At 42.6% G+C, this 12,355-nt stretch overlaps 1 protein-coding gene across 1 annotated transcript in view; it reads left to right on the plus strand.

Annotated features, from left to right (window-relative positions):
- The window catches only part of BICRA (BRD4 interacting chromatin remodeling complex associated protein), a 122,430-nt gene extending 110,788 nt beyond the window's left edge, over nucleotides 1–11,642 (plus strand). The window contains exons 14-16 of the mRNA XM_050928705.1: nucleotides 76–170; nucleotides 961–1,063; nucleotides 2,280–11,642. Coding sequence (XP_050784662.1) covers nucleotides 76–170; nucleotides 961–1,063; nucleotides 2,280–3,472 — 1,391 coding nt within the window. The 3' untranslated portion in view covers nucleotides 3,473–11,642. The remainder of the gene's footprint in view (nucleotides 1–75; nucleotides 171–960; nucleotides 1,064–2,279) is intronic.
- Nucleotides 11,643–12,355: the final 713 nt, after the last annotated feature.

Genomic DNA, 12,355 nt, shown 5'->3' on the forward strand with positions numbered 1-12,355 from the left:
GAGCTAACGAGATAACCCCAACAATGCGTGTATATAAAAAACCAAATGGCCTTCTTTCTTTACCTCTTCTTTTAGTAGATGAAGAGTTTGAAACAGTGTCCACCCAACTGCTGAAACGCACACAAGCTATGTTGAACAAATACCGCCTGCTGCTCTTAGAGGAGTCTCGGGTAAGACTGGCCTTTATGTGCTACGGTGCTCAATAGTATGAAGGTTAGCATGATTATTGGTCTTCTCTAATCTATCCTATGCATTTGTAATGAGAGTTTAAATTGCAGTGTCACATACTAAATATGACCATGCTAAGGTAATAAGGGTTCAATCCTGCACTGTTGAAGTCAATGGGAATTTTTCACTTGATTTCAGTGAGAATAGGATCAAGCTGCAAGTAGGGAGACTGGGGAAAAGGCTTTTACCTTTGGGGGGAACTCCTCACAACTACGTAAATTAATGTTTGATTTTACTTTTAAATTGAAACAAGACATTTCAATTTAAAAGTAATATCAAACATTAATTTACATAGGTCCCTTCCAGTGCTATGATTCTATGATTAGCAAGGGGTAATTTTGCAGCAAGCCTGGAACTTTTTTTTTAATGGGGACAGGAGAGCTTGGTCACCCCAGAAATATGACCCATTAACTTAGATTACAAGTTTATATTAAAATTGTTACTCCTTATCCGTGCTGTAAGAAAGACAGAGATTCCATTCTATAAACTACTACCAAAAAACCCTTCCCAAATGTCTAAGCGAGGAAAAGTGCCTTCCAGTGCATGGGTAAGACTTGTGCCAGCTCCATGAGAACAAATACTACTCAATGACATGTCAAGGTAATTCACCGTTGTGTTAGTGCTTGGTTTCCCTAAAGCAGAAGCTGAAGATTGGGCCCCTAATTTCTGTACTATGGCTACTGTGTTGTTCTTTTCCTCCACCTCTCACCTGTTTTCATTTTTGGTCTGCAGAGAGTCAGCCCTTCTGCAGAGATGGTGATGATCGATCGAATGTTTATTCAGGAAGAAAAGACCATGCTGGCTCTTGATAAACAGCTAGCAAAGGAGAAACCAGGTTAAGGAGACATTATTTCTATCTGTGCACGTCACTTACTCATATGCTGCTTCTCCCACCTCTCCCTAGGCACATTATTTTCTTACCTTTTTAAGTTACTGAGGGAGGAGTGGAAAACTTGTAAACCAGTGAGCTGGCCCATGCCAGCTCTCAGCCAACTTCATCTGAATACAGAGAGGTCAGTCTGCAGAGACTGCAAGTCCCATTTTACAACGCTTCTTTATGATCGGAGTAGAAGGGCTGCTCAGAGCAAGATTGAGCAGTGTGTTGGGTTCTGTAGGCTCCTCCATCTGTCGATCTGTATCAAAGAAGTCAGTGGCTGCAGTCTTCTCCATTTTACACAAATTAGGTGCAGTCTGTAGGTTCCTGATCAATTGCTTACAGTTCTCAGTTGACCTGATTTTGAGTGCTTTTATACTAATGAGTTTGTGTAAATTTATGGCATCTTTTCACGGTAATATATATTTGCTTGGCTCAACTTGAAAAAGCTGGAAAGAGCCTTGGAACAAGGAGAAAATCTGTGCAGCCTAGAGAAGAAAGAGCAACTAGGCAGTGGCGTCTGTAACATGAACAACCAAATTACCAGGGCTCTGAAATGGTTCCTGCTGGGCACTCATGATCAAAGGAACACAGGTGGCTTTTTGAATGATTGTGTTCCTCTCCTTGTGTGTTCAGTGAAAGCACATGGGGAAGGCTGAGCCAGTAAGAGACTAAACCATATAGGAGGCAGAAGGAAAGAAAATTAGCTAAGAGAAAGAGAAGAGGGGCTGAGAAACAGAAGAAGCAGCTAGCAGGGGGGGCAGGAATTACAGAACAGAAAATAAATCCCGACTGGAACAGGGTAAGTGTTTTGATTTGTAAAACTTAATCTATTTAATTTTGTTGACAAAAGTAAGGAATTGCTGAGATGCCAAAATGCTCCTTTCTCCTGAAGGAGAGAGTGTCTAGTGATTGAAAAAAGGGAATATGAGTCCGGACTCCAGGGTTTCTAATCCCAGCTCTGGTGGTGATTTGCTGTAAAATAGAGATAAAACTTCCCTCATGGACTAGGATTTTTTTGGATGAGTTAGTTAATTAGGGTAATCGTTAGATGCTAGGGAAAGTAAAAAAAATATTATTAGTTTTAGGGTTGACACACACTTATTGTTACCATTCTGCTGGGTGTCGTCTCCGTGTGCTGCTTTGGCTGGACTGTGACATTGTGTTTTTGTTGCAGATGAGTATGTTTCATCATCATCTCGCTCACAGAGCCTCACTTCCTCTCTGGCTCTATCCTCTGTGTCCAGCATCACCCCAGCTTCTGAGAATCTAAAGGTGCCTCCAGTGCAGACAGCCACCCAGATCCACCCCACCAAATTGGTTATCAAGCACAGCGGAGGCTCCCCTTCTGTCACATGGGCAAAAGCTTCGCCTTCTTTGGATGGAGATGAGGATGCCCTACCCTCGAGGAGCAAGCCCCCAATCAAAACTTACGAGGCACGGAGCCGGATTGGGCTTAAGCTGAAGATCAAGCAGGAGGCTGGTCTCAGGAAGGTGGTGCACAATACTGCCTTGGACCCAGTTCACCAGCCGCCTCCAGTGTGCACAGTCATCAAAACAGGTGACCAGCACTCTTCAGCTGCCACCACCACCGCCGCCGGGCAAATGAACGGGACTATTGACCACATAACCTCAGCACCTGTGGAGAAAAAACCCATTGTGACCTACTGCAGGCTTCCGCTTCGTAAGACTTACAGAGAAAACGTGGATGCTTTTATAGCAGATAAAGCCACTGATGCCTATCCGAAGGGAGGCATCCCAAAGGTCGATACGATCCCCAGCACCCTTGTGATCAAGCAGGAGGACGGCTCCAAAGGCGTGATCACTTCTCTCAAAACACATGAAACCCCAACTGTGGTGGTGACAGAGAAGAGCAAGCCAGAGGAGAGCTCCAAGCTCCTGTTTTTCAACAGGAGCGATGCCCGTTCTCTGGTGATGCAAGACAGCCCTGCCCCTCCGAAGACCGATGACTCTACCAGTGGCCTTATGAAGGAACTTGCAGAAGTAGAGGATGAGTTTTATCATGGAATGATAAAAACAGAGCCCCCTGACCACAGCTCTGGCTCAGAGCTCACCTGGGAGGTTCCCTTGCCTCCAGCCAAGCGCAGGAAGTCGGAGTCCTTTGATGTGGATAATGCCAGCTTCTCCAGTGACAGCCCCCAGGACGACTCCCTTAATGAACACCTACAGAGTGCCATTGACAGCATTCTCAACCTGCAGCAACCTCAGACGGGGGGTCAGAATATCCGGACACCCTCCTCCTCGTACAACTCCTCTTCCTCCCCTTTCTCTTCACCTGTCCATCGTACAGACACTTACCTTGCCCCTAATCACAATGGCAGCCTTGGAGCAAGGACGTTGAACAGATAACAGAAAACCAAACTGAGCAGAAACTGAATAGAAAGCAAGGACCGAAGAAGAAGCTCTTGCTGGTTGAAACGGTTGAGCACCATGGGTGTCAGTGGTGCCGCCTACCCAGAGACCCGATGGCTCGGGCCTGGCACCAGCAGGAGTGGGGAAAGAGGGTGTCCTAATGATGCTTCATCCAAGTGTTTATATGATGGGTTTTGGATGTTGTAAAGTACAAGCTGAGGCTGGATTTACAATACACTCGTCTCATCAAATACACCCTATAACGGCAAGTGAGAAGCAAATAGGCGGGTGGGAGGGGATTGATGGGGCCCATAGGTAGTGCTGGCTGTGTAATTTAGATTCTGTAACAAATTGCTAATTTGAATATCTGATTGATCAGTTTCCCCACCCCATCTTAAACTTTGAACAGATTGCAAGTCAAGCCAGTGTGAGGCAAAAGGGGATTCTGCAGGAATTGCCACAGAGGCAAAATTTATTGTTCATTTTTAAGTTATTTCAGGAATCAAGCATGGGCTTGTGGAACCTCTTGTTGGTCAACAAAGGGCAAAAAAATAGTCAAGAAAGGAAATGCAAACACTAATCATTAAAAAGAAAGTAAGTTTCCAACTAAATCTATGTTTTACTCCTACAACTTGAAGAGAAACAATTCCCTTGGGAGTAGCTGTAGGTAGGACTAGCAGGAGCAGCACAGGGGAGATGGGGGAAGAGAGGAATATCATGCAATCATTTACGCTGAGCGGGGTGGTTACATAGCTTTTTGTTGTACTCCATGGCAACCTGATATTTTGGTAGCAACCGGGCAAAGTGTATTCAAGCTGTGTTAGGAGCGAAGCTGGTCTGGCATTTCCCTGCAGCATTCCAAGGCAGGGGGTGTGCTGATAAGAGAACAGGCTGGGGCCAAGGCATCGTGTTGCAATGTTCTGCTTGGAGCTAGGCAAAGGCAGAAAGCAAAAATGCCAAATGAATGTTTACATGTTTTACATTTCTGCTTTGCATCATTTGTTGTTGTTTAAATGTTTTCTTATACTCAGTTACCTTCATCTTATTGCTTTCCCATTGGGGTCGCCTGTTTCCTTATTAAAGCCATAAGGAGGGGGAGAGGGGTTATAACATGTACTCTTGAGACCCTGTGTCATGACCATCAGCCTCCTGACTAAGGAGGACTGGATAGGGCTCCCTTAGGGACCTATCAATGCCTCTCCCTAATCAGTTAGAGGAGGAGACTGTTGAATGCCACAATGTACTCCTGCCTTTCCACTTCAGCAGCACTGCTAGCCCCAGGCAGTCTGGGATGTGAGAGTATTAGACTGAGTGACAAACCCAAATCATCCTCTTCATAGCAGTGCTGGACTCTTCTACCATGCCACCAGCCCACTTGTCCCCTGGCGTGTTTGGTTTTGATCAGTTCCTGATTTTCCTTTTCCTTTAGTTCTTCCCATTCTGTCTGTCTCTTTCCACATCCTGCAGGCACTGGAACTCAGAGGCATACAGGGAGGTTTAGAAGCCCTATTAAATTTATATGAGCAGGTGGATGCTGTGACAGATCAAATTCCAGGCCTTTTGCTGACAAACTTCTAGTGGCTTTGTCAGGGTTTGAGTTCTAACACCTGCCTTGTGCTAAGGATTCCAACCACAATCTCTTTCGAAACATCTTATAACATTGATTTCACTGCACGAGGGCTCTGTCTTTCCAGTTCAGTCTTCCTGTTCTCTGATGCGAGCTTATCGCCCTACTCATGGTCACTCTAACGTGGATAATGGTTGAGAACACTGTGATACAGAAAATGCCAGGAAATGTGGGCTGGGCAAGATCACATTTATTTCACTACAAATAACAGACATAAACCCTTCCAGAAATGTACATTGACTAATGCCAGAAACCCTGAGGAGGATCTATTTATTCCCACTCAAGCCTTAGTATTTCTTTACCCAAATGTGTGGTGACAGTGGAAATACCTGGTTTCTTTTCACTGTTCCCCCACATGGGTGTGTATGTAACCATGACTTAATTGTATGCATGTATGCTGAATGTATGTAGACGATGTAACCTGTATGTGTGGCATTCATCCCATTAGAGCTTTTTCACTGATTCTACCTCCATTTTTTATTGGTGGTAGTAAGAGTTAAGGCTTTGCGTCAGTGCCATCAAGTATTTGTGATGTGCCATTAGTCCTGTTTCCTTCAACAGCTTATTGATGTCATTCACTACCACACGATAGGAGTGGTATGTACCATACAAACAGATTGCAATATCAGCACACCACCTGCTTGGAGTCTCTCGTGTTAGCAGGCCCATGCTGCTTTAGATGGGATCCCACAGTTCAAACCAGGATGGGAGAATTGGATTTGTGAGGAAATGTATCTCCTCTTGCTGGCCTGGAGTGGACGTGTGTAAAGGGGTGTCACTCTGCAAAAGAACATCTCCTTTTCTATCAATAGGCAAGACGAGAGATAATGATCAAAGGGAGATGCCTGGTTAAAGTAATTTGCACTCCACTCCCAGTGCTCTTAGTTGCCCAAAGTGGGGATTAAGAAGTGGTGAAATATCAGGAGGGTAACAATAAATTAACAGGAAGTTAAAATAAATGCACAATAAAAATCAACTGGGTGAGAATCTCAGGCTCCTCTAAAATACATTGCTTACAACTGGGTTGATAACACTTAAAACTGCAGAGTGTTGTGTTACAGCCACTGAGGGATTCCCCGTCTCAAATGAAAGCGTGAGCCTGTTTTCTAGCATCTTTTAGTATTTTTGATCCTTCACAGTATTTCTTTCTTCAGTTTCTCCTGTGCACTGAGTTCTATAAATTAATGGGTTTCAATCCTCCTCATATTTATCTCACCAATTGTATTTTTTTAAAACAGATTCCTCCTTTTTTCCTTCAGTGCTGAAATTCCCTTTAGAGAACATCTTCAGAGCATGGCATTCAGAGAAAAGCAGGTGGCAGCTACTCCCTTGTCTGGGCAGCTTACTGAAAAATTGTAACTATGGAGGTAGCACAGAAGTGGCACTTCTCTGTGTCCCGTGCTCTTATATATACACACACCTCCCACCATATGGCTTGACAGATACCTGCAAAACGAAGAGCAGTTCATGAGATAATGTAGAATTTCCTGCATATATAAGAGAGAGAGATCTCACAGAGTGAAATATCAGACTGCAGAGATTGTGACATTAACACAGATGTACATTATTCTGATATCAGTCTCTCTCCTGTTACCAGAGCTATGGAATTTGCAAAAGTGTCCCTGAGGGAGGGTGGGAAAGGAAGGCAAACATCTCTTTGTGAGCCTGGAGCCAAGGACCTGCCTGTTAGCATTACCATCCTTTTGGATGACGAAGTAGAGAGTTGGTGAACAGAAAAGGGAGAAAATTGTCAGTGTTATCAGTTAGAGGCATTTGAATTTCGAAGTTTTCTGCTTCTTTTTTTCCCCTTTCTTAAACTTATTTACAGTTTTACCATCTCCAACCCACACCCCTAATGAATGTCCTGAATTGCAGCTGCTATCAGACTCCTGTGGAAGGAAGCCTGTTAGCATTGTGTGCTGATTAACTGTAAGGGGCCACCACCTCCTTTATTCCATGGAAGTTTAGTGTTTTCTTTTCACAGCAATCCCCACAACAAGATTTGAACCTTAAAAGGCACAACCACCAACACCAGTCCCTCCACATTTCAGTCTCTCATATATTCTGTATAGCCCAATGAATTCCTTCCAAATTGTGGTCCCATTGAAATCAATGGTAAAACGCCCATGACCTCACTGGAAGGAGGACTGGCCTCCTAGAAAGTTTGCTGACTCTGGAGGAATTAGAATTGTGAGTCTGCAAGTACGTATGTGTCTCTAGTACTGGGGTTGGGGAGATATTTTATGAGCGTAAAGGCTGCTTCCACAAATGTAGGGGCGGGAATTAAGATTATAGTGGGCCCAGATTCCCCCGAATCTTTAGGCTCACACCTACGTAACAGTCCTCCACCAGCCATCAATGTGCACAGCTTGTGCCACATGAGTCAGAGCAGCTCGGCACCCAGTCAGTGCCTGTCCTGGGTCATGGTATAATATGTAACCTGAGGAGCCAAGTGAGGGAGTGTTACAGTTTGGGGTTCCTGGGGTTCCTTGCTGCAAACAGTCCTCTCACACTCCTGGGTAGGCTGGCCACCATGTGTTTTATTTACAGTATACTGTAGAAGTGTTTGGTTCCCGCCACATAAACTTTTCTCCAAGTCTATCTACTACCAAGGCCCAGGACAGAAGGGAGAGAGAAATCTCACCACTCTGAAATCCTGAACTCCTTTGCTCTGCCTTCCATCCTTCCATCCTAGCTCTCTCTCTGAACCATCATCAACAGACAGCTGAATCCCCTTGTTAATTGGCTAATCACCTGGTACTTGATCCGTTTGATTTATGCAGGGACAGTACCAAGTGCAGAGTGGTGAGTCAGGGTCAGGATACTCCCACGCTATCACAGGAGACCCCTGCGTTGTACGCGCTGGCACTAGTCACCTGTTGTGAATCTCATTGACGTGCTGCATCAGTGGGTTCCTTCAGGCTGCAAGTTCTGGATCTTTAGCCCTGTCTATTCTGGCATTACAAGGTTAATCAGGTTTTTAACGTGGCAGGGCAGCCAGGGTGCATGGGCCCATGCTTTGTTAAACCTGTATTGTTAAGGAAAAAAGTTAATGTTTTAAAAGTTTCTGTTGTAGGTTCCTGAGTGGGCTGGAGCAGATTTACTGTTTGACACTGTCAACATTGGCCAAACTCATGGTTAAACCCCTTTTTGGCCACTATTAAAGTTGGTTGCAGTGTGACTCTTAACGGTTGACAGAAATTCCCCTAACCTTTTTTCTGTTGTCTCTTTTTTATTATCATAAATTTATTTTTAAAAGTAGGTCTAAATCCTTTTTCACACATGCAATACCCTCTTACATATTTTAGAGGCTCCAGTTCGTCTTCTGAATGTATACTTTAAGAGACCAAACTGTTTGGCCTCATTCTGGGAGTTACCTAATAACTAGCTGCTTCATATATTTCCAAATCCATGTTATTTTTCCTGCTTTCTGCATGTGAAAAACACATGGTCAGGCTGCAGATTAAACACAGGCTACCCCCTTGGCTAATGTCCCAGTGTTTTACCAACAGAACAAGTTAGGCCCAGCAAGTTGTGCTATAGCTTAGCTGCTTGAGCTCTTGATAGGAAGCCAGATGAACTGCTTTCAGCCACTAACCAAACATCTTTTTTTTTTTTTTTTTTTTTTTTTTTGCTACTTCCCTTTCTTTCCAAGAAGAAATCATAAATCTCATTTCCAGGGCCTGGGAATTAGCCATAACTGCATTCAAATTCCTACATATTCTCATATGCTCATTACAAACAGACTTCAAACTCAGTCTTTGAGGATATGTGAATATTTGTAAATCATCAAGGTATCTTTTCCTTTCTGGACCAATTTTTGGTGGTTAACATTGTCCTAAAATCTGCAAACTCCATTGAAAATCCAACAGCCTGCTCTTGCATTATAGCTCAAGAGACTCAACTAGAAATATAGGGAGTCAGCAACTTTTCTTCTTCTCCCTCTGGGATCAGATTTTCAAGATGGCTCAGTACTCAACAGCTCACATTTAGGCATATAAATGAAATCACTTGGTTTTCAAAAATACTCAACCCCCAGCAGGTCCCACTGTTCTGGATGGTGAGGATATGAAAATCTGGACCCTATTACTTTCCTCTCTTCCTGTCCTCATGTCTTACTGAAAAGAGGCCTTAAAAGTATTCATATGCCCCTCATTACTCCACACCAAGAAATATAAAAAGGGGAAAGTAATTAATTTGGAACTCCAGAGGCAGCTATTGCAATTCTGTGGATGAAAGCAAGTATTTTCCAAGAATGAGTTTGCTTTAAAAAGCAGTGAGGAAGAGGAGTTATTGTTGCAGGAGGACTGGTGGCTTTAAGCAGTAAGTAATTGGATCCTTTATGTGAACACAAACCTCCTTAAGAAATGGGTGCAGGTCACTCTTGAGGAGTTTTGAACGTACCAGAATCCCCTGTATTGTTCCTTGTTTTCAATTCTTATAGCTAGTGTTAATTTTTCACAATCATTCTTGCCTCTGCCACCTTACTCCCAACTCACTACATGCTCATGCACACAGTGTAGATCAAAAATACTCAAGACATTTTATAAACCAGCATATTTCAGTGTGTGCATTTAACGCTCGTAGCTGTGAACGCACTTGACAAGGAGAATAGAAAAGCTTATGCAATCAGGTCCTTCCAGCTATGCAAGTACAGAATTGACACACGTGTTCTAGTCCACTGGGAGATGAATAGCTGGGAATGGAACACATGCAGGCTTTCTTTTTACCACCTGGCCTTAGTGTCACTTGCACACCATTTATTAGCTAACCGCTTTTTACCTGTGACAGAAACAATGAAGTCCAACATTAGTGTTTGTTACCATCCTATTCACTTCCAACTCCTTTATGCACATAATTGAATGTCCCCATGTCCCCTGAGGTGTTGTCCTTGTTGGAAAATGGCAATATAGGAAAAGACATCGCCATTCTTTACACCGTCAAACGATAATGAAATGACTGCTGGAGAAAGTAGAAAGTTTTGGACAGTGACTGCTCACCCAAACTATTCTTCAACATCAATTTCTTCTTCTTTAACCCTTTATGTGTCTTGTGAAGTAGAGAAAAGTTTGTGTCTTAAGGAAAATCTGCAGTTTAGTTAAGACAATTTTTAGGGGGCATAATTTAACCAAAAATGAAAAATAAAAAATTACGGTCTACTTTTTTTCTTTGACAAGAGTATTTTAACATTAGACCATCCACCACTGATGTAGGTTTTTTGGATAGTTATGTATCAGATCTGTACCTCTGTGCCCACAAGTTTTTCTAATACTATTTTATTTAAAAGAAAAAAATTAGCAGTGTTGCTTTTCCATTCACTTCATGCTGTGTAGCAGTTCACAAAACTGCCTGAAAAATTTTGCCTTTGTACCAGGTGTATTTTAATTCCTCCATTTGAGAAGCCTTCTCAAACAAACTTTCTAAGGTTTGTTGCTTGTGAACTGCCTTTGATACATTCTGAAGCACTGGTTCTACTTAACAAGGGAGGTCTCCTCTTTTATCACAGTAGCCTGGGCTTATAAGAAGACAAGCAAATCGAAGGTGACTGATTTTTTTTTTTAATTATTGTTACTGAGATTTTATTTTTGGATTTGAACACTGCTCTGTGGCACAGAGCAGGAAGATAAAAAATCCAAGGAGAGAACCCCCTTTTGGATTGGCTTGCAAACACTAGAGGTCAAAGCGCTCAGTGGCCCCTCTTAACCCTTCATTATCTGTGATGAGAAGATTGGTTAGGTAGCAATAAGAAATGACAATTCCCAGGCTAAAATATTTGGCGTTTTCTTTTTTATATATGCATATATATAAAAAAATGTGTATGAAATTGTTTGGTTTTTGTTTAGTCTCTACTTTTTTCTTTAATCTAAAAGAAAGAGTGGCTTGGGATCATTAAAGCATTATTTTTTTCCTTTTTCTGCAAGATGGATAACTTTCAAATCAGAGACTCCCCTATGTTCAAAAGGCTGATACGCATTGGCTTCCTCACTGTTTCAGGGAAGTATACTCGAAAACATTTTTACAACTTCCCAGTATTTTGAAATGAACTTGAAGTGACCATACCTTTTTCTTTTCGCAGTGGGGAGTGGGGTTCTTTTCACCCCTTTTCTGCACATTTTAATTTCCATAGTTTTGCAGGGGGACAGCTAATGAGTTTTTACTCTCAGCTGCCCCTATCCACCTGAGCTTGTCTCTGGTGTAGAATTAACCAGAAGAAGACATGCAAAAAAATAATTATGGCAAAAAGTAAATCTCTCATCCCTGACTGTTCATTTCCTCCCCTCCCCCCACCTATAGAAATAAAGTAACAGCAACACTTGCAAAAAAGGAGAGGGAAAATTCCCCACCCCTTAACCAAGTAAAACAACCCCCTTTTCTTTCTTGCCCCGCTGGTACCAGTGAACGCTATCACAGTTCGAAACAAAATATAGTACTATAAAATAATTTTGTACTGTATTTATTGTGTATAACAATTTTTTTAAAGAATTATGTACATTTAGTACTTCTGTGTAAATTAAATTGCTCTTCTTTTTAAATACTGTATATGAATTGTTTGGTGTTTCTTTCCAAAGACCTTTAGAATGCAGTTTTGAAATATGCAAATGAGCTCTTGACTTTAGCAGGCTCATTTATTATTATTTGCATTACGGTAGCCCTTATTTGTAATGCTTTTGTTTGGCAAGACAGTGATGTTTACGGTGGTTTGCAAAAGGGAAAAGCAAATTAGACCTTGTCTATATCTTATACCCAGCTCTATTGGGATTTGCAGTGGTTAGCCAAACCCTCAAAGGTGTGCAGCACTTACGGGGCAAGGTCCATGACTTAGGCTCTTCGAGTAAATCTCCACTGCATTTTAAAACCGGCAGCAGCAAGTCTCGGAGTCCAGGTCTACAGGCTCAGGCTTCCACTGGGCACCAAAACAGCCCTGTAGGCATTTGGCTCGGTGTGGAGCTCCCCAACCTGCCCCAGGCATCAGAGCCCGGGCTGCAGCCCAAGCCTGAACATCTACACCAGGGGTCAGCAACCTTTCAGAAGTGCTGTGCCGAGTCTGCATTTATTCACACCAATTTAAGGTTTTGCGCGCCAGTCATACATTTTAATATCTTTAGAAGGTCTCTTTCTATAAGTCTGTAATATAGAACTAAACTATTGTTTTATGTAAAGTAAATGATGTTTTTAAAATGTTTAAGAAACTTCATTGAAAATTAAATTAAAATGCAGAGCCCCTGGACCGGTGGCCAGGACCCAGACAGCGT

Source organism: Gopherus flavomarginatus, chromosome 18 (assembly GCF_025201925.1).
Source record: "Gopherus flavomarginatus isolate rGopFla2 chromosome 18, rGopFla2.mat.asm, whole genome shotgun sequence".
Lineage (NCBI taxonomy): Eukaryota > Metazoa > Chordata > Testudines > Testudinidae > Gopherus > Gopherus flavomarginatus.